Source organism: Lactuca virosa, chromosome 3 (genome assembly GCF_052849685.1).
Source record: "Lactuca virosa cultivar CGN04683 chromosome 3, Lactuca_virosa_CGN04683_v6, whole genome shotgun sequence".
NCBI classification, from domain to species: domain Eukaryota; kingdom Viridiplantae; phylum Streptophyta; class Magnoliopsida; order Asterales; family Asteraceae; genus Lactuca; species Lactuca virosa.
In genome coordinates this window covers 8679604-8706315 of record NC_136428.1, presented here as the reverse complement: position 1 = coordinate 8706315, position 26712 = coordinate 8679604, and the positions used below count along the sequence as shown (strand labels likewise).

Genomic DNA, 26712 nt, shown 5'->3' with positions numbered 1-26712 from the left:
TGGAGCGGAGCAACACTTTGAAGATGTCGATTTTGCAGGAATGGACTTGAAGGAATTTCTACTGTTTATTAAAAGATTCGCAAATGAGGAATGTGTGAATGTGTACTTTTGCATGCCCGGTATAGATTTTCCTGATGAATTGAGGATAATAGCCATCGAGAAAGACTACCAGGAGTTGATTCAAGTAGGGTACGACAGCGGATGTGTAATCCAAGTTTACATGGATCATCTTGGTGTCAATGTCCATCAATGGATAGTGGATGACCAAGCTGAAGTATGCAGTCCTGAAGACAAGCAGTCGGGTAGGGGGAATAATGAGGAGTTACATAGCATGGGAGCTTTTCAGAACGACATTGATGACTTGCAAGGTAATGTACATGATGAACTTGGACATGTTGATTCCACTTTTATAAATAAGACCATAAATGATGTTTTTTTAGCAAGCTATGCCCCAAGGTGCAATCAATCCCATCAAGTCCTCCTCATGAGGACACATATTTTCGTATGGATGACAATGGCACAATTGTTGAGGAAGTAACAACTTATAATGAAAATGTTAACTGGAAAAAACAAAAACTTGTGTTAGGTATGAGATTTGAAAGTCCAAAACAGTTAAAATATATGTTATGTAATTATGTTGTTGCTAATGGCTATCAGTTGTGCTACAAGAAAAATGATAGTAGGAGACTTTTAGTGAAATGTTGTTCTGCACAGTGTAAGTTTAGACTTTGGGCCTCATGTATGAGTGAAGAACAATCTTTCCAGATTAAGTCACTCATAGATGAGCACAATTGTGCAAGAAATTAAAATTGGGATCAATTGTTAGCTATGCTTGGATTGGAAGCCATTTTACAACCGAGTTCTTAAATAAGAAAAAAAATGAGTGTTAGGATGCTTAAGGAAGAGGTCAAACAAACTTTTGGAATAGATGTGAGTATGGGACAGTGTAGGAGAGCAAAGAAACATGCCATTGAGATAATTGAAGGCACACTTGTTGAGCACTATTCAAATATTTTGGCTTATGGTGAGGAGATAAGAAGATCAAACTCGGGATCAACTGTGAAGATTGGTGTCAATAGTATGCCTGATGGGAAGACTTATTTTAGTAACTTTTACGTATGTTTTGAGGGACTAAAGCAAGGATTGAGAGGTAGTTGCAGAAGAGTAATAAATCTGGATGGGTGTTTCTTGAAAGGCTTATGTACTGGAGAGTTAATATGTGCAGTTGGAAGGGATGCTAATAATCATATATTTCAAATTGCATGGGCAGTTGTTTGTGTGGAAAACAAAGAGAATTGGAAATGGTTTTTGGAGAATTTAAGGGATGATCTAGGAATGGTAAATGGTTTTGGTATTACTTTGATGTCAGATCAACATAAGGTGAGTTAACTACCATATCCTAAAATTTTAATCTAATTGTAGTTGTTTTTTTAATAATTTCCCTTTATGGTGTAGGGTTTGTTGGAGGCTGTGAAAGACATTTTGCCTACTACAGAACATAGGCAGTGTGCTAGGCATATTGTAGCCAACTTTAGGAAAAGATTCGAGGAGTACATAATAAGCGGATGTTTTGGAGGGCATGCAAAGCATCAACTGAGCCTTTTTTTTAATACAGCAATGAAAGAAATCCAACTTCTTAACCCTGCAGCCTTTGAATATCTTATGGAGAAGAACCCTAAATCATGGTGCCGAGCTTTCTTTCAGGAGGGTAGGATGTGTGATGCAGTAGAAAATGGATTATCTGAAAGTTTTAACAATGTCATAAGAGATGCAAGGAAAAAACCAATCATCACAATGTTAGAGGAAATTAGATTGTATGTTATGGAAAGGTAGTTTAATTTGAGCATCAAAGGTAGTTCATGGCCTGATTTTAAACCATGTCCAACAGTTATAACCTTACTTAATCAACTAAAAAAAGCTTAAAGGTAAATACAATTTAATATGTTTACTTTGATTACTATAAACATATACTAGCTTCCAACCAATGTTTTTAGATACTGGCACGTTCTACCAACTGGTTCAAACCAGTTCGAGACAAGAAACTTGGATGAGTCTTACGTGGTGGATTTAGACAAGAAGACTTGCTCGTGTAGAGTGTGATAACAAAATGACTATGGTTGTGTGCATTCAGTTGCAACCATTTCCTTTCTTAATAGGGATGTTGGAAGTTATGTGGATACAATGTACTTTGGAGCAGTTTACAAGAACACTTACAAGTATCCAATACATGGGATGAATGGCAACAATATGTGGCCATGTACTGAATATAGTCCACCACTACCACCATTGACGAGAAAAATGTCAGCCAGACCAAAAGTGAATAGAAGAAAGGACCCAAGTGAAAAGACTACAAGGCACACAGTCTCAAAGGTTGGCAAGCAAATTTTATGCAGTGTGTGTAAAGAAGTTGGACATAACAAGGCTACATGTCCTAAAGTTGACAAGCCCAAAAAACTTAAGGTCAAAAGGAGAAAGAAAGAAAATGAAGGAGGTAATGGAGGTGAAGGAGGTAGTGGAACAAACACAAATGGAGGTGGTAATGGAGGTGAAGGAGGTAGTGGAACATGATGTGTTTTGAGCATTCTAACACTTCCTAAGTGTACATGCAACCCTAATAACCTTGTATCTATGTTTGTCTAATAATCATGCAAAGTTGAATTCCAAGGTTATATTCCTATCTAGCATACATGGGGAACATTTTTAACTTGAATGAAAGATATAATAACTTACCTTGTTGTTGATTATGATCCTTGAAACCTTGTGAGCCTAGCACCCCAAGTGTGATGCCTCAAATGCTTCACACAACACCAAATGCAATTGGAATGACTTTAGAGAGAATACACACTTCTAAAATCGGCCTAGCCCTCTTGTTTCTTATTTTCGCCGATTTTGGTGGAGAACATGTTGCTTATATAGTGTGTCACATCTAGGGTTACACCATGTAAACCCTAATGTGGCACGACTCTTCATTTCCATGACCCATGGGTTTGTAACTCCCATGGAGCCTCCATGGAGCATTCAATGGGTTTAACCCAACTTGATTATCCATGGAGCCTTTTAGCCCACTATACAAGTTATGGATGATTTACATGATCAACCCATATATTTAATTAGTCATCTTTTGATCACTTAATTAATCCTAGATTAATTCTTGATCAATACTAATTAAATAATACTATTAATATATTAGAACTTATAATATATTAATAAACCACAAGTGTTATTTCTCTCATTTAGTCTATCCAAATGCATGATGCCATGCAACCCAAATGGACCATGCCGGGTCGGGTCAAGTACATACCAGAAATAGTTATGGACTTAGACACCTTATCCAACAGTCTCCCACTTGGATAAGTCTAATAACTATAACTGCAAGTATGACTTCAGGAACCGATCAGCAATCGTAGCTCTTTTCAATGTTTCTCGGAACTGAGAAGATGATGATACGCCATTTCAGATAAGTGATCATATAATCCTCTGTTCTAGATATCAGCCAGACAAATACATGGAACAATGTCTTACTTATTGTCCAGCAGTTTGTTTCCCGATTTCCGATTTGTTTGACAAAGAACTTAATTGAACACATCAACTTAGTTCTGACCGGGCCCGGTACATAGGTCAAAACAAAATCATCGAGGGGCCCAGATATTAGCTTCTAATCCAAGAAGGAACAGATAAACTTCGACTCATATGTTTGTTCTACCACTCATTGAATTATACACAAAAGCACGTTTTATAACATCGAGTTACCAATGCGTTAACGTACAATCAATGCATAACCAACTCATAAGTAACAAATCATATCTCTAGGTTTGAAGACTTATATGATATTACCGTCTCACGATCACTCGAGATAAATTCCATGAAGTTATTCCAGTGAGCGTGGGTTGAGTCCAATGCTCAGAACTTATGAGCACTCATGAGTGTTGTAGCCATGTCCAACAACTTAGACCTCTGCAACCAATCATGACAGTCTTGATTCATACCTACTTCCGACATATGACCGACTGTGGAGGTTCGAATAATATGATATACCAAACATAATTATTCTGGAAGTCAAAACATGCAAAAGAAATATAGTAAACGATCGACAAGAGATAGCAACACTTTACTCATAAATAAAACACCTTTTATTCATCATCTAATGTCAATTACACTTTACAAATTTCAAGGTTATCTAACTACTAAATCTAATATCATCCTTCAGCCCTATGCTCCGAGCATGCTGGAGATGCTTAACCCGAGTCAGTCCCTTCGTGAGGGGATCTGCTGGATTCTCATCCGATGATACCCTCTTTTCCACGAGGAGTCCTTCTTCTATTCGATGTCTGATGAAATGGTATTTTCTGTCGATGTGTCTGGATCTCCCGTGATCCCTTGGTTCCTTGGCTAAGGCAACTGCACTTTCACTATCACAGAAAATTTCCATTGGCTCTTCAATAGCTGGTACAACTCCAAGGTCTCCAATGAAGTTCTTCAGCCATATCGCCTCCTTTGCCGCCTCGCTAGCTGCTATATACTCTGATTCGCAAGTTGAATCAGCCACTGTCTCTTGCTTGGAACTCTTCCAAGAAATTGCTCCTCCATTTAAGGTAAAGACCCAGCCTGACTGAGAGCGGAAATTATCCCTATCAGTCTGAAAGCTAGCATCACTATACCCTACAACTCTCAAGTCTTCACTCCCACCGAGGGTAAGGACCCAGTCCTTAGTCCTCCGTAGGTACTTGAGGATATTCTTTACCGTAGTCCAGTGTGCCTTGCCAGGGTTCCCCTGATACCTGCTAACCATGCTCAAAGCAAAGGCTACATCAGGTCGAGTACACGTCATAGCATACATGATCGATCCTACAGCCGAAGCATAAGGTATTCGACTCATTTCTGCTATCTCAGCCTCAGTACTAGGGCTTTGTGTTTTACTCAATCTGGCATTACTCTGGATGGGTAACTCTCCTTTCTTGGAGTCCTGCATGCCGAATCTCTTCAACACCTTATCCAAGTAAGTACTCTGACTAAGTCCAATTAGTCTTTTACCCCGGTCTCTCAAGATCCTTATCCCTAGAATATAGGCAGCTTCTCCTAGGTCCTTCATAGAGAAACACTTCCCAAGCCAGGACTTAACTTCTTGCAGAGTTGGGATGTCATTTCCTATGAGTAGTATGTCATCCACATACAATACCAAAAAGCTAACTATACTCCCACTAGCCTTGACATATACACAAGATTCATCTTCACTCCTAGAAAAGCCAAGTTCCTTGACTTTCTCATCAAAGCAAAGATTCCATCTGCGAGGTGCTTGCTTTAACCCATAAATGGATTTCTCAAGCTTACACACTCTATTAGGGTACTCTGTGTTGACAAAACCCTCTGGCTGGCTCATGTAAACATCCTCAGCCAACTTTCCATTAAGGAAAGCGGTTTTGACATCCATTTTCCATATTTCATAGTCATGAAATGCGGCTATGGCTAACAGAACCCTAATAGACTTAATCTTGGCCACTGGAGAAAAGGTCTCATCATAATCAACTCCCGGAGTTTGTGAGAAACCCTTTGCAACCAGTCGTGCCTTATAAGTGTGTACATTACCATCCATGTCGGTCTTCTTCTTGAAGATCCATTTGCACCCTACAGTCTTACGACCTGGTACATTCTCAACCAAGTTCCAAACTTGATTGTCATACATGGACTGTATCTCGCTGTCCATTGCCTCTTTCCACTTGGCTGACTCAGGGCCTGCCATGGCTTCCGCGTAACTATTAGGTTCATCCATACCTATCAGTGTCTCATCACTGATAAGTGTATCACCTTCCGCAGTAATATGGAATCCATAGTAATGCTCAGGTGCATTCCTAACTCTTGTGGAACGCCTTAGAGGTACAGACTTGTCAATTGGCTCAACAGAAGTTTCCTCCTCAAGTTGAGTGCTAGGGTTTGAAGTTCCTTCATCACTTGACTCTTGAATTTCTTCAAGGTCAACTTGCCTCTCACTGTCTCCTTGGCTTATGAACTCTCTCTCTCGAAAGAAAGCCCTCCTAGCTACAAAGACCACATTCTCACTAGGTCTGTAGAAGAGGTAACCAAAGGATTTCTGTGGGTAGCCGATGAAAATACACCTCTCGCTTCGAGGTTCGAGCTTATCATGAGTCTCGCGTCTCACGAAAGCCTCGCAACCCCAAATCTTAATGTGGTCTAGTTTGGGTACTTTACCAGTCCACATCTCATGAGGAGTTTTGGCAACTTTCTTTGTGGGAACTAGATTAAGGATATGGGCGGCAGTCTCTAAGGCATACCCCCAAAATGAGATTGGTAGCGAAGCTCGACTCATCATGAAACGAACCATATCCAACAAGGTTCGATTACGCCTCTCAGCTACACCATTCAACTGCGGTGTCCTGGGAGGTGTCAATTGTGAGACAATCTCACATTCCCTAAGATAGTCAAGGAACTCTGAACTAAGATACCCACCACCTCGATCGGATCGAAGCATCTTAATGTTCCTGCCCAATTGATTCTCGACTTCCTGTTTAAAATCTTTAAACCTCTCAAAAGTCTCTGACTTATGCTTGATTAAGTAGACATATCCATATCTACTGTAATCATCAGTAAAAGTCAAATAATAACGATTAGCATCCCTTGTGGCATGTTTGAAGGGCCCACACACATCCGTGTGTATAAGATCCAACAAACCTTCACCCCTCTCACAAGAACCTGTGAAGGGTGACTTTGTCATTTTTCCAAGTAAGCATGATTCGCAACTATCATCTAACTTTAGGTCAAATGACTCCAATACTCCATCCTTTTGGAGTTGGCCTATACGTTTCTTGCTTATATGTCCAAGACGACAATGCCATAATGATGCTTTATCCAAGTTATTATCATTAACAGAATCAATACACAATACATTATTTCCTAAGTTATCAACCACAGATACAGTTTCATACACACCATCACAAGGTAATGCTTTAAAATAAAGAACATTATTAAAGAAAGCATTAATCGAACCAACTTCATTATCAAATGAAAAGGTGAAACCTTGTTTATACAATGCATGAAAGGAAATAATATTTCTTGCCATTTCTGGCGAATAACAACATTTATTCAAATCTAAACTAAACCCACTACTTAGCGATAAAGTATAAACTCCAATCTTGGTGACAAGTAAAGCTTTCCTATTCCCCATGATTAAGTTTATTCTTCCATGCTCCACATTCTCACTTCTTCTTAGTCCCTGCAAATCAGAACAGATATGAATACCACAACCGGTATCAAGGACCCAAGAGTTAGAATAGGGTGAGTTATTAGATAAGATAGTGTAAATACATGCATGGTTGGGTTTAACTTTCCCATCCTTCACATCTTGCTGGTACTTTGGGCAGTTCCGCTTCCAATGTGACTTTTCATGGCAATAGAAGCATTCAGCCTCTTTAGGGTCAGAAGAAGGAGTGACAAAACCTTTCTTGGTTCCACTTGAAGAAGAGCCATCAAGGGTCCTAGCCTTGGTACCCTTGGAAGAGCTCTTCCTCTTCTTCCCTCTACCTTTCACGATTGCCAAAACTGGGGCGGAGTTTGGAGTAGGAGTGTTAACAACCGACTTACCCTTAAGACCTGTTTCTGCGGTCTTGAGGAGTCCCTGAAGTTTGCTGAGTGTGACCTCTTCCTTATTCATGTGATATGTCATGCGGAATTGATCATAGCACGATGGTAAGGAGTGCAAAATGATATCTATTGCAAGCTCCTCAGGGAAGTTCATATTAAGCTTCAGCAACCGATCCACATACCTTTGCATTTTCTGCATGTGGCTCGTGACGGATTCCCCGACCTTCATCATGGTTGTTATGATAGAGCATATGATTTCATACCTCTCTTGTCGTGCACTTTGATGGTATCTTTCCATCAGATCTTGGTGCATTTCAAAAGGGTAGAAGTCCTCATAGGACTTTTGGAGTTCCGCTGTCATGGTGGCCAACATGATGCATGCCACTTTTGTAGCATCCCTTTCATGTGCCCGGAAGTCAGCGATCTCCTGGGGAGTTGCAGTGGTCTCATCAATCTCCTTAAGCTCCTTGTCAAGGACATATTCTTTGTCCTCGTAGCAGGTAATCATCCTGATGTTTCTGATCCATTCATTGAAGTTGGATCCATCAAAAGTGACTTTCCCACACAAGTTCATAAGGGTAAAGGAGCCATGAGCAGCATTGTTTGAAGACATCTGAAAGAAGAGAACAAGATTAGTTTAGATATTAAGAGAGTCCTTAATAAAACACCCAAATGTAATATTAAGGCTAGGATCCAATCACAATATATTATAACTTAGAAGAGGTATGCCGTAATCCAAGCTATAACATATTTGAAAGGTAGGTGAATGACGATTCACCAATTTCCACCATGAAAAACGAAATATAAATGTTAGGTTTTTAATTGGTTCTTAGAAATTCCTAGATTCTTTTGAGATTCAATGAACTTTTCAAAGGCATGTTTCAATCTCGAGTGTGCCCTCCAAGTTTTGTGACTGGGATACCGAGGATCACAAAACGAGGTGTGAAGTAACCATGCAAATCACTTGGTACCCTCAAGGTTTATCACTCAATCGATGTGCTGGTAAACCACACACGCTCCACCGATGCTATGGTAAACCTTAAGTCACCCTTTACCTACCTTGTTAAGTCCAAGTTAGTGTGCCGGCTAACCACACACGCTCCACCAACGACTTAAACAAAGTGTAAAGTGTAATTTCATGGATTAGCACCTTATTCACATTTTCCTAAAGTAACTAAGATTGGGAATTTAATAAAAGCATTTAGTTACTTTATAATATTCATCATACTTTTAATGAGAATTTATAAGTCCTTGTCTTACCCGTTCGGCTAACGACCCTCCACCGATCAAGGAAGCGGTGGGTGAGAGTGGACACCCATTAAGTTGCCATTTTATAGGCAACAACCTTATACCCTCCACTAATTACATAATACTATTAATATATTAGAACTTATAATATATTAATAAACCACAAGTGTTATTTCTCTCATTTAGTCTATCCAAATGCATGATGCCATGCAACCCAAATGGACCATGCCGGGTCGGGTCAAGTACATACCAGAAATAGTTATGGACTTAGACACCTTATCCAACAGAACAAACACAAATGCAGGTGGTAATGGAGGTGAAGGAGGTAGTGGAACACAACCAAAAGGAAAAACACTACAAGGAAAAGGAAACATTCTGAAAGGATTATAAAAAAACAATTGGCTAAAAGGGTTGAAGGAAAAAATAGAGAAGGCTGATGGCTTATTTTATTTTCTTATTTTTATTAGTTTATTTTAGTATTTTTAGCTCTTTTTATTAGTTTTGCATTGTATATTCTTTATTTTCTTAATCATGGATCATGTCGGGTACTTTCTATTTTGCATGAGATATTTTGCAGGGTTTTGGAGCTCATTGCGGTTGTGGTTTGACTGGAGTTGGGCTTAGTGGGCTTCTCGATGCATTATTGGGCTTTACGGATCCATCAAAGGAGATTTGGGCTTAAAAAAGTTGAAGATTTGGATGAAGTGGGCTTTTGAAGATGGGTCATGGATTCTTATTTTAGGCATGGACTATCCATATTTAAAGGTTGAAGGTGATTGGCCAATTTCAAATCATGTAAGTCATGGAGGGGGCAAGGAAATCTTGGGTAGTGGAGAAAAATGGACCAATAGCATTCCAGCAACACTTGTGAGGGTGGAGTCTCAGTCACGCAACACTTACGCGGGTACCCGCGCAACTACACACTTTTGGGCATTTTGGTCATTTTGTTTACCATTTACCTTGGGGGTTGGATCTTTCAGATATACTTCGATTTTCCACCATTGGAGACCATTAGAGGCGATTTTTGGAGCTTGATACTCATTCTTCTCATCTTTATAAGTAATTGGTAGATTCGTGATGCAAAAACACTTTTGTGATTGTTATTTTGTTGCCATGAGTGGCTAGTTTCTCTATTTTGGTTAACTTTGGCTAAAATGTAACACCACGTTTATAAAATAAATAAATAAATGTATAGAAGCCCTAAAATGAATAATAATTTAGCGAGACGTTAGTTTCGAGGAGTTAAAAGTCATAATTACAGAAGTCAGGGTGCGTTTGGTAATTAATGGACTTAAATTAAAGATATTTGAAGGCTTAAGGGTTTAATGGTAATATATGGGACTTCTTTTGAAAAGATTTAGAGGGTAAGGGGCTAATTGATAAATTCCGGATTTTATTTGTCAGGAAATTCCGAAGCTAGGGTCTAAAGGGTAAAATTAGGACCCACTTTGAAAGTAAAGGGGAGGGGAGGGGCCAAAGGTGGCATCATGGAAGAAAGATTGAAGGGGGTGACGGGTATATAATATTACCCTCAACCCTAACCTAGCAAGTGATAGCAGCCGCCAACCTTATGTCTCCTCGGCGCCACCATCCTTCATCCGCCATCGCACAGCCGCCATTAAGGCCGGGAACTGCCATAGCCCTTCCTTTCGACATCAACAGGAGAGTGAGGCAGTCGGAAGTCGTTGATGTGAACCGCCAAGGTCCAGCCGCCATGCGTAAAGACAGCCGTAACCCCCCCCCCCTTCGCTCGCTGCTCCGACTAGTCGGGATAGCCCTTTGTCGCCGCTCCTTGCCGTCTAAACGCCACAACAGCGCTGCTATCGGAGGTGTGTGCACAGGATAATCGTCGAGGCCGAGGCTGCTATTGCGTTCGTCCTTCTTCCAAGACATCCTACACCCTCCGTCATCATTCATCTCCTCCCGTTCTTCTCTGATCGCAGCTAACTGGAGTCCGCCGCCGTCGTCGTGCCGCTGTTGATCTTGTTGGACGCCATGTTGTTGTTGCTGCCGGATCGCCGTGAGCCACCAGGTGGGTGGCTGGGTCCATAGTGCAAATTAATGAGAAACGTGTGTGGGGCTATATTTCTTATATTTAGTGTGTGATGTGTGTGTGTTTTGTTTAGCCGAAATTCCCAAGAACAGCCACTGCCACCACCATGAGGTGGTGGCTGCCGCCTTGAACCACCGCCGGCCACCACTTGGTGTGGTTGTGTGTGTGTGTGTATTAGTTAGTGTGTGTATTTTGGATAAAATCCTTGTAATTGTAATTAGCATGAAATAATGAAAATAATAATAGTAACCACCACCGTAAGGTGGTGGCCGCCGCCGTGAGCCGCCATTGACCACCACTACCCGGGGTGGTAGTGGGTGGTGCCCCTCAAGAAAACCCTAATTGGCCTAGCAAAACCCAAATGGGCTTAAGGATTAGTTTTGGGCTTATTGGGCCATGTTTGGGTGAAAGACCCTAATTAGGGTTTAGAAAACCCTAGTTGTGAGTAATTGGGCCTTAGACTTATTGGACCCACTTTTGGGCTATTGAGATTGGATTGTGTATGAAGCCCAATTTCTCCATATCATTGATATAGTAGAGTAAAGGACTTAATTGATTAAGTCCTTAATGGGTTAAGTAAGAAACACTTAACCCTAATCGTCATTTTATGTGAAACCCTAGTTTCACTTGGGCCTTGAGTTAGGCTTTTCGTTGGGTTTTGGTAATTGGTTTATTAATGGGCCATCCAAGAATAATCAAATGGACTAGAGTAGTTAGTTGGGCTTTAGGGTAAGGCCCATATGAAGGATTGGGCCCAATTTGGAAAATTGGGCCATAATTTGGGGCTAGATGGTTGTATGATATTCGGCCCTTAGAATGAGACATGTTGGACTGGACTGAACAATCGGGCCTTAAGGGAAGTCCATGTAGAGGTTTGGGCCCAATTTGGAAAGTTGGGCCAAAGGTTGGGCTTTGAGCCATAGTTGGACTTTGGGCCTTTGGATTGGGCCTTGGGACTGAGTCAAGCTAAGTTAAGGGTAAAGTAGTCTTTTACCCCAAGCATGGAATTATGGATATGTGATAGAACCCAATTATTAATTGGGTGTTATTTTGGTGTTGATAGTTCGGGAATCTGTCATCCAGCAGCTGGGGTTGAGTCTACAGGACTTCAGCAGTGTGGGATTGTGTCTACGGGACTTCAGCAGTGTGAGGTGAGTTTCCTTCCAGTAGGAATGGGTCTACGGCCACAATGTCGGCCCGTTTAGTTAGCAGTAGTTCCGGACTTCGGTTCGATGCAGTAGTGCAGTGTGCTTGATGTCTTTGTGATTCAAGCATGTCTTTGTGTTATGTGTTCCGGACTTCGGTCTGATGCAGTATGCAGTATATGTGTTTATGCTAGTAGTTATGATTATGCTATGCTATGTTCAGTCAGTTCCGGACTTCGGTCCGATGCAGAGGGCAAGGCCCTGGTTAGTTCCGGACTTCGGTCCGATGCAGTTTCTAGACTTCGGTCCGATGCAGAGGGCAAGGCCCTGGTTAGTTCCGGACTTCGGTCCGATGCAGTTTCCGGACTTCGGTCCGATGCAGTGGGAAAGGCCCTAGTTAGTTCCGGACTTCGGTCCGATGTAGAGGGCGAGGCCCTAGTTAGTTCCGGACGTCGGTCCGATGCAGTGGGTAAGGCCCAGAATGTGCTTTATATGTATTAGTATGGTATGTGGTAGTTTGGGGGAGCTCACTAAGCTTCGTGCTTACAGTTTCAGTTTTGGTTTCAGGTACTTCCGCTAGTAAGGGGAAGAGGTCGGGATGATGGCATGGCACACACCACAGCTTCAGTTTATCCTGGGAGTTTTATTCGGATATTTTGATATGTTTTGACACCAGTTGATTTGATAAATTTATTATGACATTTTGAGACGCATGATCCATGGATTTATCTTTTAATAGTTGATTTGATAAAAAATTTGGGTTGTATTTTTGGGATGTTTCATAAAACCCTTAGATATTTGTTGGTTTTGAAGGATTCATGCTTGATTATCAATTATCTTATGTCTATGATTCTAGTTCATATTTCTTATGCTTGTTTAATACTTTGATCATGAGCTTGGTACTTGAATGAGCAATTGTTGGTTTATTTCTTTGGTTTAGCATTGAATCATTGAATTTACTTAGAACAAGGCTTTATGACGGTAGAAATCATCTCTAGCTTATGAATCATGACTCCTTTATGGATGTGTAAGCATTGACATCCTCTAGGAATTGGGGATTCCTTCATTCTTAAGGCTAATCAACTTCTTGAGTTCAATTGCTTCAATTGGATCCTTGATTTTGATTAAAAAGGTGTGTTATGGGCTTCCCCAACCTCCATACTACTTGTAACGTCCAAAAATTTCATGCCAAATTCAAACTTTTTAAATCACAAATAAAAGTCAAATAGTATTGTTTACAAAATGTTTTCAAATCAATATCCATCAGAGTGTCCCAAAATCATAACATAAGGATGAGGAGCGGTACGGTCACGCCTTCGCCTTGCCACGATCTCCTGAAGTACCTGAAACAATAAACTGAAAACTGTAATCCCGAGGGCTTAGTGAGCTACCCCCAAAATACCAATACCACACTGACAATACCATATCAGTAACAATCAATCAATCAATCATGCATACTAGGCCATCGGCCTGACTGGTCCGCCCTACCGGGCCTACAGTCTATCTGAATCTATTCATGCATACTGGGTCATCGGCCTGACTGGACCGCCCTACCGGGCCTACAGTCTATTAGAATCTATCCCGAGCCTTCGGCGTGACTGGTCCGCCTCGTGGGCCTACAGTCTCCCCGGACCGCTCATAGGGTATGTTGGCCTTCAGCACAAAGCAGGACCGCCTCAACCCAACCAATAAGCAAATAACCAAGTTCGCATAACTATCATATACTGGAATATACAAACATCAAACATATCTGTAATACTGATCATCAACCATAGAATCCTCTTGTAACTAGAGTACCGACCTAGTAGGTCACTAACATACCAATCCTTACGGATCATAAAGCATAACATACTGTCTACCCTGATTCCGATCTAGCAGACCAAACCATATGTAGCATACCATAACAATAACAACTAAAAGGGCCGGCCTTGGTGCCGTAGACCCTATCGATATAGTGAGGATAACTCACCTCGCAGATGCCGACTCGAAAGGTAAACTCCAATTCTCGGATCACTTGACACAGGCTCCACCACCTATGACCATAGTACAATATACTCATAAGTCCTTAAATCTATAAGGTACTCCATAACCCACCAGTCAACCCCTGGTCAAGGTCAAAGTCCTCAGTCAAGGTCAACAGTCCATGTTGACCCCAACTCGCCGAGTACCCTTGGCTACTCGCCGAGTACCCTTGGCTACTCGCCGAGTTCCTCGAAGCACATTCCACTCGCCGAGTCATCGGGGTGACTCGTCGAGTTCCTTCGATTCCCGTTCAAACTCTAAGGCCACCCGTCGAGTTTCCTCCTTGCCACTCGACGGGCACACACGCATACATATCCTAGGGAAAACTCATCCGACTCGCCGAGTTGTTCTTCAACTCGTCGAGTCTTATGGTGATCTTCATCATACTCACCGAGTTGTTCATCCAACTCGTCGAGTTCACGACCATCTTCATGTGACTCGCCGAGTCAACCTTGCGACTCGCCGAGTCCATTCAGTCCTTTTTCCATACAGACTTGTTTTGAGCCATGCAGCGGCTCCAAATCACAGATCCAAGCTTCTAGGGCACGCTTTTCACGTAAAGTTGCAAACTTTACATGCATGCATGACTAATAAGGCTCTTAATGCCAAAACTAAGTTCTTAATGGGGCTTTATGCACAAGGAGGGCCTCATTCTCGACCAAAATCAGAGCTTTATGACTCTAGAACCCAAGAAGGTTACAGATCTGAAGTTACAACTTCAGATCTAGCTCATATCCCACATTACCATCTCAACCAAACCATAAAAACCCTATATCTCAACCAAAAGAGGTCTAGAAAGAAAAAGGAGAAAAGATGACGACTTGATACCTCCAAATGATGCTATTTGAGGTAGATTTCTGATCTCCCACACTTCCTTGCTCCTAGCCCTTTTGTTTTCCCCAAGCTCCTTTCCTCACAAGATCTCCTCTCCAAAGCTTTACACACACAAGAATGAAACACCACACGAATTAGGGTTCTCTGAGCTCTCAAAGGACTGCAAAGAGGCCAAAGGAGGCTTATGCTTCCTTAAATAGCGTGCAAAACCCCAGGATTTAGGGTTTCATCTGCCAGCTCCTACTCGTCGAGTCCCAATATGGACTCGTCGAGTAGGTCACTTAACACGCGATCCCACCCCGCTGCTACTCGACGAGTAGGTCAACCAACTCGTCGAGTAGAGCTTCACCCAATAAATCTTATTTAAATAATACCTGAGAATCGGGGCGTTACACTACCTATGAGGAATCTTGGCATATCACGCTTCATGATTGCTATAACCAATTTGGGATGAATGATAAGCTTCATGTTGAATCCTAATGATAAACACACAAATGTTCATTGTGTTGAATTGCCTTGGTTAACCAATTATCTCCAATATTTGAGCATCTCACCATCTTGCTTAATTGCAAGCTTTTTAGTTATTCAAGTCTTTTAGTTTTCAATCAATCACAACACCCCCCCTTTTAGTTTAATTGTAGTTAGTTAGTTTATTTACACTAGTTCTATTGGATTGCATTGGTGATTGAATACAACCATTCCCACAAGGATCGATACCCCTTTTTACCATTATATTACGTTTTATTTGCAAACAAAGGGTGTAATTTGCTTGGTGGACTTGACATCCCAACAAGTGCTAAACTACTAGATATTGAATAAGGATAATGTGTTTATTTTCTATTTAAGTTGTTGGATGTTGTTGGATTTACGTATGGATGTTTGTTGGATGTTGTTGGATTTACATATGGATGTTTGTTGCATGTTTTTTACTACATTTGGTTGTGTCTTGTTATGTTATTTGAGGTACGATGTTTGCAACTTATGATTATGTAATGGACGTGCATGGTTGTGTTAATAACTTCCTTTATTATTGTATATCAATGTGGTCTCTTTTGTAGTCCACTACACTAATTCCCAATTAAAATATGAGCATGCAAAATAGTGATAATGTGGGTGTGTAGTGGTCCACTACACTAATTTCGTACGTAAAATGGCATTTTCATTAATTTCCAAAAGGATTACACAACCACATTGGTAATTTATTACAAATCATCAAAAAAGGAACATTAACAACCCATTACAACTTGTACACTATTATGACAAAGAAAATAACCCAACTAAGAAATAAACAAATTTTCATCTTCCTAACATCGGACTGAAGCTTCTTATTCGACCTAAGAAAAGTTGCAATCAGGATAGCCTCACCACTCGTGCTTGTTGTATCAACTTCATCTACCCAACAAATAAACCCATTTCGGGGATCCTGAGATTAGATATTTGTGAGAAACAAACGAATTGTGAAGAAAACCCTTTTCAAATCTAGGGCTACAGTCAAAGGAAAATTGCAATCACTTTTTACCTTTTTGGGGAAAGCATAAAAGGTTCATCTTGGGTTGCTCCGAGTGGTTGAGGTTCGTATTATAGCATCATACCCACAAGAACATTCCACTGATTTCATGGTTCCTTCCATCTTTATACCTTCAATTTCCAACGACAGAAGGACAAGCAAGAAAAACAAGGTTAAAATGGTAACGGATCTTTCTGAGTGGTATATATTCGAGACTACAATGTGAAAGGACGAAAATACCCCCAAGTTCCTCATTAACTAACGAGACAATACTAGGGTTAGTGTTATTAAAAATGTTTATTTAAATGTTAAACTAATATATAACTTACTTAACAGAGGTCATCATTTCCATTACATTGAACACGGTTACATAGTCATTTATACAAAATGCCTGCTTAGACAGGACTTCATAATCCACTTCAAAACGATTACACCAAAAAACGATTTCAGGTACTAGACAGCAATCCACATAAACCCTAATAGACAACATTGCACATTAACACAAAAAACACAGATAACCTAAGACAAACACATCGAGAACAAACACCACCCGACTCACTATTAGATTAGAGTGTGCATTTTCTCCACGAGAAAACCAAACGTCACCACCACGAGTCCCACCACCACAACAGTCATAGCTTGCATCTTCTTGTCGTTACGGTCTAATCGGCGCTGCACAGCAAGCATTTCGACCCTTGATATCACAGAATCACGCCCCATTTCCTCCTTAATGCGATCCATCTCCACCTGTGTTTCCGACATTCTCTCCCCACAATTGCAGAATATTGTGTGTATGTCACTGAAGTTCATCTGGTCTCGAGAATTTAACGAAATCGAATCTGGTGACGGTGGTGGGTATCCATCTCGTGAATCTCATGAAAGGGATTGTCTCCTTCTTGTCGGTAGATGTTTGGCCGAAAATGGGTATAAAGTTTTAGGGTTTGATTTATTAAACCATTCATTTTATAAACATTGGGTCCACAGTGACCCTTAAGGGCCAAGCAAGTGATTCAACTCAACTCGGTGACGTGTACGGCGAATTGACTCAGGGTTAACTCATTAGATGACTTGGATTATGACTTGGCTTCGAAACCTCTTAAAACAGGTCAATGGACCATTTTAGCCGGTAAAACTACACTTCATACCCCTTAAATGCCAAAAAAAAACAAAATGGACCATTTAAACCAAAAGATGAAACTTCGTAGGGCTACAGTGACATTTACCCTAAACTTTTAAAAGAAGTTTTTATTTGGAGAATAGATATTTTTACGTCTTATTTTTATAAAAAATTAGAATCATTTAAACAAAATGTTCGTATCCTTAATAATAATATTTTGAATCATATCATTATAAAATTTTTATAATTTGAATCATGAATTTTGAATAATAACACTTTTATTCATATTATTTTGAATTGAATGAGCTTAAGCTTTACAATAGGATTTGACTCATATTTTTTTTTTGGTATTATAAAAGTTTGGATCATAACAGAATTAGGTTTATAATATGGCATATCCAAAATTCGAAGTTTATTTTTTATTTAAAATATCATTATTGAGCTTCTTTTGTAGTGATTTTTTTGGTGCTTTTAGAATTTTTAAATAAAAGAAAAATAGAGTTTTTACAAGATTAAATTTGAAGGGAGAAAGAAATAGTATCAACTACCTACATAACACGTGGCTACGATGCGTTAGAATTTGGCTTATCACACATCATTCTAAATTTCAAAGATTAATTTTTATTTAATATATCATCATGGGAAATTGTCAGAAAAGTTCCAATATTTTCCGAAAAGTTTCACTTTATGTAACATTCGAGATCTGGTATGTATCCTTTGTAACCCTAAATGCAAAATTTATATCATTTTAGTCCCTAGCTAGTACGAGGGGGGTACTCTATGAGTACGCTTAGCGTATTAGCCCATTTCTGGATCGCGCATGAACCCAGGTACGCACGGCGTACATGGGAGTATGCACGGCGTACACAAGGTAGAGGCAAACCCTAATTTTTAGGGTTTGCATCCTACTTAAGCAACTTATACACCCTTGTACATTCTATTGATCAGACTCCAACACTCTCTACCCTAAAAATGAAACCCTAAGTATCATTTGTGAGTTTTGAGCTTGAAAGTGAGTTTTAGTGGTGTTTTTGGTGAAGTAGAAGAAGAAGAGCACTTGGAGGTTGCTTAGGAGTAGTTTGAGCCTGTAGATCCAGAGACATCTTCATCTTAGCAAGTCATTTGAGGTAAAAAGCTCCCATCTTGATGATTATTTATGCTAGATCCAACTTAGGGTGTTATTTATGCATTTTTGGGCCTTTTGAGCTAAAGTTGAGTTTATGGTCTACTCCAGAAGTGTGAATACAAGATGATCTGATGCGCAGGGACAAGTTTGAAAACTCAAACCTTGAGTTAATGCTTAAGATCAATGTCTGCAACTAAAGAATGTTCCAGTCAAGTCTGGCAAGACCAGTCAAGTCTGAGTTAATGCATTTAACAAAGTATTCAAGACATAAATGAAGAGTGAAGATAATGATCAAGGTAAAGACAATAAATGAAGAGAAATGTTTGAGTGAATGATTTGAAAGTGAATAGAAAGTGAAGCAAACTAGAATAATGTTATCTTTGGTTGAACAATGCGTCACTTGAATTTGACCTTGAAAGCTCCTATAATAGGAGAGAACAAATTACATCATACTGACCACATACATACATAGGACTGGATAATAGAGTTACTCCTGACACTCTGATTATCTAAGTAAACAAAAGAGACTAAGTCCTATGACATGTTACATCAAGCTAAATGACAAAATAAATCGATACAGACTAATAGACACAAACTCCATTCCGGACACAAACTCCATTCCGGAATGCCTTCACTTCTTTCGGATCCACTGCTCTGATCTTCTACTCCGGACAAGATCATCGCTTCGAACCACATACTGACTCCGGAACAATTACACTTCGGAACTGAAACTGACTTCGGAATTTATTGGATGATTGCTAGAGGTTCGCTTTCAGGTTCCGACAAGAAGCCATGGGGGTTAGATCTTAACTCAAATGAGGTCCATTGTCCATAAAAATGCAACCTTTATGAGTTATTTTGGTCCATGCATGAGTTAGGTTCTTTTTTATGGTTCCATTTGAGTTTTGGGCATTATTAAGTCATTCATGGGTGTAAAGTAACCAAATTTACGAGTTAAGTCACCTTCTAGAATCAGATTGGAGAGTTTGGCTTGTTGGCTTGACCGAATAAGAGCTTAATGAGTTGGGTGGGCTGTCTGCGGAGTACGCCGGGTGTACTCAGCTTGTACACTGAGCGTACCGGCCCCGGAAGGAGTATGCCAAGCGTAAGTCTGAGTACACCCAGCGTACTCAGTGTTTGACTTTTGGGTTGACTTCCTCAGTTTTGGGTCATATTTTAGGCTTTTACGGTTTGGACCTTGTTGGGCTATTGGACTTCTGAATTTGGGCCATGAATAGACTAAGGGCTTTCTTGAGATTAGGTTCATGATAGTTTTGGGCCCAATTAGGAAGTTGGCCCATATTAGGCCTTGGGATGTCATTAAGGAATTCGGCCTTTTGAGTAAATGGGTTGGGCCTTGGTTTTGGGCCAAGTAAGAAAAGGGTAAAATGGTCTTTTACCCTGGATGTTGGACAAGTAATTTAGATTCTTGATTTTAGGTTAAGATCCAATCATTAATTGGATATTATTTGATGATGATAGTGCGATGATTTTTCAGACCAGCAGACCGATATTTTATTTGAGAGATTCAGCAGTTAGAGGTGATTTTCCTCACTGTGTTTAGCGGGTAGAAGGCACCAATGCTGGCCCATGGTTTATTATGTGTAAGATGCTAGTTGTCTGTATGACTCTTGCATGTGTCATGTGTTTATATGTTTACCGGGCGGGGTCTGATGCCGGGTGGGGCCTGATGACTGACAAACCTGTTCCTAACGGGGCTCGATGCCGGGCGGGGCCCATTATATGCTTGATATGTATGGTATGTGGTATTTTGGGGAACCCACTAAGCACTTGTAACATCCATAAAATTCATAAAAATTTAAAACTTTTTCAAGCATCATAAAACCATTACTTATTACAAAATGTTTTCAAAATAGTTTCATATAAAAGTATACCAGAAATCAAAATCATAAAATGTGAGGAGGTGCACGATCAAGCCTTCGACTTCCCGCGATCAACCAAAGTACCTGAAACAAAATCAACAACTGTAAGCCTGAAGCTTAGTGAGTTTCCCCCAAAATACCCACACAACAGATAACACACATATAATAACAACATATTATGGTCCCAATCAACCATCGGGTTGGAATGCCCCAGGCCCTCAACCATCGAGTTGGAATGCCAACATACTATGGGTCCAATCATCCTCGAGATGGTATACCCTCGGCCCACAACCATCGGTTTGGAATGCCCACATACTATGAGTCCAATCATCCTCGGGATGGAATACTCTCGGCCCACAACTATCGGGTTGGAATGCCCCGGTCTGTTGGCTCTCGCACAAAGCAGAAAAGCCTCAACCACCAATCAATCATGTGTACATATATCAGATAATCACATAACAGTCTACTGACAGTCAAACCGATTTAAAGATCACAAAGCATAGCAACGTCCTATCTACTAGGATACCGATCTAACCGATCACAACCACATATAAACATCCTATCTACCAGGATACCGATCTAATAGATCTCACTAATAATAAAGCAGGATAACAATCCAAAGGGCCGGCCTTGGTGCCTTCGACCCTTGAGTATAGTGAGGAAAACTCACCTCACAAGTAGTGTTGTAGTGACAATATCCAACTCCCAATCACAGCTCCGAACTCAACCACCTGTAACCACCATGTGACTAATTCCATCAAAATCCTAAATTACCAAAATACCCCCAGAAGTCAAACTTGGTACACCTTGGTCAAAGTCAAAGTCAACGGTCAAGGTCAACAGTCCATGTTGACCCAACTCGTCGAGTGCAACTTACTGACTCGTCGAGTTCCTTCAGAACTCAGAACCGTGAAAACTCGAGTCAAATCACCGAGTTGCCAAACAGCTCGTCAATTCCATGTTGTGTCCAGAAGATCGGGAAAACCTTAACCAACTCGTCGAGTTCGCTCAGAATCCAGAAAACGGGAAAACCCTTATCTAACTCGTCGAGTTGGCTAAGAATCTCGTCGAGTTCCTTCAGCCCTTTTCTCATTCAGACGCTTTTAAGCGAACCCAAGGCTCCAAACTGTAGATCTAGCCTCCTAGGGTGTAGTTACCACGTAAAGTTGCCAACTTTACGTGCATGAAAGGCCTCAAGAGGCTAAAACACCCATAACTAAGCTTAGGAAGAGGTTTAGGGCATAGAGAAGGGCCAAGACTAGATAAAGTCGACAACTTTATGTCCATGGGGCCTAGAGGAGTTCAGATCTGAGACCATGTCCTCATGACAAGCTCAAACCCGAGAATGACTCCATTTTGCACCAAAAATGACCATATACTTTTATAAGAGGGGATCTAAGAAATGGAAAGCCAAGGTAAAGGCTTTTTACCTCCAAATGATTGCTAACACAGAGTGGATGCCGGATCTACTGCTTCTCCCTTTTCTCCAACCTCTTCAAGCTCCAAGTTCCTTCACAACCATACCAAAATCACACTCCAAGGCTCTCACACACTCTCAAGAAGGTATAAGGCTCTAACTAGGGCTTTTATAGACTGTAAGGTGATAAGGGAGGCCGGTGAGGGGACTTAAGGTCCTTTAAATAGGGTGTGAACCCTAAAAATTAGGGTTTTCATGCACAACCTCAACTCATCGAGTTGGGGTCCTCCAAATCGTCGAGTAGGTTCCATAAACCACGCGGCCTGATCAGTCATTCACTGTTCGATTCCAACCATAAAAATTCTATGGCCCAACACCATCAAACTTGGAGGCGTACAACAAAATGTTGGTGCAACCATACTTAACAATGCAACAACCCATCTACCACTATATCCAGCAAACCCCAAACCAAGACTGCCTCTCACGAAGTGTCTCATCTCTATTCGTGAAAGAACTCCTAGAGTACGAGATCCCCAACACCACAAAGTTGCCTCACCTCAAAACCTACAATGTTACCATAGACCCGGACAACCACATCGACACGTATGAGTGGACCATGACATACCTAAAACTCGACGAACTCTTCTAGTGCACGTATTTCCCCACAACCCTCGATGGCAATGTAGGGACGTGGTTCAAAACACTCCGGTCAGGGAGTATTTACAACTTTGTCCAGCTAAAGTACCTTTTCTTGACCAACGTCATGCAGCTGCGCAAATACAAAGGGGAGTCCCACTCCATCATCGGATGCAAACAAAGAGAAGGATAAGCAGTCAAGAACTACTTTACCCGATTCACTAATGCAACTATAGACATCACAGGACACGATGAAGGACTGATAGCAGGAGCGTTCACATGGGGCCTCCTTCCCGACTCGCTTTCCTAGAAAATCATGGGAAAGAAGCCTCAGACGCGAGCGGAATTGAAAGAAAAGGTGGAACGATACTTACGACAAGAAAAAAGAGAAGCCTCAAAACAAGCATACCTTAACGCCATGGCGACCCCAGCCGCAAAAGACAACCACCCAAATCCCCATCATTACAATCGAGGGGGAAATGGATACCACGGGCGCGACAGGCATTTCAGACTCTTCGCAAGAGATGACAGACAGGGGCGGCCTGCAGAAGTTCGATGCCCGAAGCCTACAGCCAAAGGAACAAAGACACGCTACTGCGAATACCACAAAATCAGAACGCATGATACAATCAACTGTTCAGTCCTAAAGTGAGAGATGGAGGAAAAACTGTTAAATGGAAATATAGTAGAGATTGCCTGAAGCCTACGAACCAAGTTCGATGCAGAAAACCCTAAGGACAACACAAGAGGAGCAAATTACCGCCAAGAGATCCTGATGATACGCCACTTGGGAACCATAAAAATGTAATCTTGGACCTTAGTTTCCTTCCATGCATGAGCTAGGATTTCTTAAAAAGTTAAGAAGTTAGGGGTTTTGATATTGAGCACTTAATGGCCACGCAAGACCATAAAGTTGGAAACTTTATGGTTAAGCACGTCATTTGAGGACTAGATCTGGAATTTGGACGAAAGAGCTTAAGGGATTAAGCTCTTAATATAAGGAAATGATGGTTGCACATACGTTGGTCGTACGCTATGGTACGCAGGGCATACGAGGTCAACACCTCGTTTCTGGTCAAGGCTTGTGTACGCTAAGTGTACAAGTTGAGTATGCTGGGCGTACTCAGCTGAGTTGACTCGGCTGACGTTTTGACTTTTCGACATTGACCTGTCTTTGACCAAGTTTGACCTAGGGGTATTTTGGGTATATTGATTATAAGTAAAGCTTGGTCATGTTCCAATGAATAAGTAACCGGTAGAGCTAATATTCAGAGTAGTGTCCTGTTCAGTGATCTTTCAGATAGAGAGGTGAGTCTCCTCATTGTACCCGTGGGTCGAAGGCACCAATGTCGGCCCACTAGGATCTGTTATATGCTAGTTGTCTTTTGTAACTCTTGCATGGTATGATTGTTGTTATGTGGCTTATAGGTGTTGCATGTTCGGGTTGAAATAAACCCCAGGGCGAGGCCCACTATTGCATGTTCGGGTTGAAATATACACCGGGCGGGGCCCATATTTTTTTATTGGGTTGAAATACACCCCAGGGCAGGGCCCACTATAGTATGATCGGGTTGAAAGATACCCCATGGTGGGGCCCGTATGTGTTGATCGGGTTGAAATACACCCAGGGCGGGGCCCATATATGTGTATGGGGTTGGAATATACCTCAGGGTTGGGCCCAACGTTATGTATGGTATGTGGTATTTTGGGGAACTCACTAAAGGGAATTACTTATTCGGTTTCCAGTCAGTTCTAGTTCAATCGAATCCAACGAGTGTTTTGCTCACTCCTAAGTTGTTATTTTTCGAAACCCAAAAACCGAGAACCAAATCTGTAGATATGTTGGAACCGAGAACCGAACCAAATTAGATATTCAGTTCCGAGTCGGTTTACGGTTCAGTTACCATAGCTATTTTGCTCACCCTATTCTCTTCTTTTGACCATTTTTGTCCCTATCCTTGTAATTATTGGGTACGAGTCTATTTATGCTTTTAAAAGGAAATTTATTATATTATGAGAAATTTTGGATACAATTATTGCAATAGTAACATTTATTTTGCTTTATGTGATTGAAAAACAGTTGGGACTAAAGCGTGGGATCATGAACCATAAAGGTTAGGAGGACAGAGCCAAGAGGTCCACCTGTGCTTGCACTTGCAACCTAAAGATAAATGACAAGACAAAACCACTTGTTTATGTAATCATTTTTAAAGTTTTTACTCCCACGTTATTTGGCCCTTCAAGCTACGTATCATCACAAATTCACAATAATCAATGAAAAAGATCTAAATTCAAAGATTTGATCGTTTATTAACATTATTGACTTTGTTTATGACTATAACAATTAAAATGCATATGAATTGGAAGATGTTTACATGATTTAGTTAATGGGGATCAATTATTCGTGATGAAATTCTAAAATATTTTTTTAATGTGGACATGAAGTTAGGTTTAAAAGATTCTACGAGGAATATAATAAATATGTTTTTTTTGAGAATGTTCATCTTAAAAGAATAACATCGATTTCATTCCCACTTGCTAATTCGGTATCAAATATCATATTACCGTTCCTTGGTTGGGGAAGTGGGTAGTAGAGCATTCACTATGGGTTTTAAAAATGATATCTAATTTATTTCTTTTAAGTGGTCCAATATCTTTTGTTACCATATTAAGTTGAAAATTTATAAATTTACACCCATGACATGAAGGACGTGTTTGGTAAAAGTAGTTGTTAGCTGGAAGCGTGTAGCGGATAGCTGGTAGCGAGAAGCTGTAACTTTTATTGGGTTAATGTCATAAAAATCATCAAGTTTTGAGGGTTTTGTCGGTTTTGCCCAAAGTTGAAATTTATGTCCGTTTTTATCCAAACATTTTCGAAAAAATGTTCGATTTTACCCTTTTACCGGTGATAACAGGTTTTTCAGGTTACCATTATATTAAATTTGCAAAAAAAACCCTTAAGTTTACCATTTTTTTGCGTTTTTTACCCTTAAATTTATAATTTTTTTTACACTTCTACCTTAAGTATATTTTTTTGATAATATACATATTCATACAGAAAAATCGTATTTATATACAAAAAAATATTTAATTAAATATTGTATTTATATATTTTTAATGTTATATATATATATATATATATATATATATATATATATATATATATATATATTTGTTTGTTTGTGTGTGTGTGTGTTTTTGCATGGTTATACCGTTTAAAAAGTTAAATAATATTTTTAGAATTATGAATATGTGTTTTATAGATATAGTTTTTAGAAGTATAAATACATATTTTTACATTTTTATATATTAATATATATCTATACTTCTAAAAATATATTTATACTTTAAAAAAAACATATATCAAAATACATATTTACACTTCTAAAGATATATGTATATACTTAGATAAACATGTTTATGAATGAACAAGTTTTTTTATTGATATGTATATTTTTAAATACATAAAAATACGTATTTGTAGTTCTAAAAACATATTAATTTGTTTTTTTTACATCTTAAATGGTTTATCCAACAAAAAAACTCATACACACATACACACACACACACACACACACACACATATATATATATATATATATATATATAAAGAAATAACATTAAAAAAATGTTAATACAATATTTAATTAAGATTTTTTCGTATATAAATATGATTTTTCTGCTTGAATACGTATAATATGAAAAAAAAAATACATAGGGTAAAAATGTAAAAGAAATTATAAACTTAAGGGTAAAAACGTAAAAAAACTATAAACTTAAGGGTTTTTTTTTGCGAAGTTAATATAATGGTAGCCTGTTATCACCGGTAAAAGGGTAAAACCAAACATTTTTTGGAAAATGTTAGGGTAAAAACGGACATAAAATTCAACTTTGAGCAAAACCGACAAAACCTTGAAAACTTGAGGGTTTTTATGACATTAGCCCACTTTTATTTGTTATATGAGTGTTTGACAAAAGTAGTTGGAAGCTTTTGAAATATATAAAATTACATAAAAATACAATTAATTAAAAATAAATAAATATATAAATATATTTTTAAGGGTAATTATGGAAATTGATTTTAAAAGCTCAGTAGCGTTTTGTTAAACGCTACATGAAGTAGCTTTTATA

General features: G+C 39.7%; 1 protein-coding gene across 1 annotated transcript; it reads left to right on the top strand.

Moving 5' to 3' along the window:
- The first annotated feature begins 879 nt into the window (after positions 1–879).
- LOC145163285 (uncharacterized) lies at positions 880–2568 on the top strand. The gene is made up of 4 exons (XM_079082122.1): positions 880–1380; positions 1456–1829; positions 1995–2089; positions 2132–2568. The coding sequence occupies exons 1-4, from the start codon at positions 880–882 to the stop codon at positions 2566–2568; spliced, it is 1407 nt and encodes a 468-aa protein (XP_078938248.1).
- The last annotated feature ends 24144 nt before the right edge of the window (positions 2569–26712 follow it).

Bases quoted from the DNA above. Each gene is read 5' to 3' on its own strand.
- LOC145163285 (XM_079082122.1), top strand. From the start codon at position 880: ATGAGTGTTAGGATGCTTAAGGAAGAGGTCAAACAAACTTTTGGAATA. The intron at 1,830-1,994 runs GTAGTTTAATTT...CAATGTTTTTAG, and splicing joins AGATTGTATGTTATGGAAAG to ATACTGGCACGTTCTACCAA. The intron at 2,090-2,131 runs GTAGAGTGTGAT...GTGTGCATTCAG, and splicing joins AGACAAGAAGACTTGCTCGT to TTGCAACCATTTCCTTTCTT.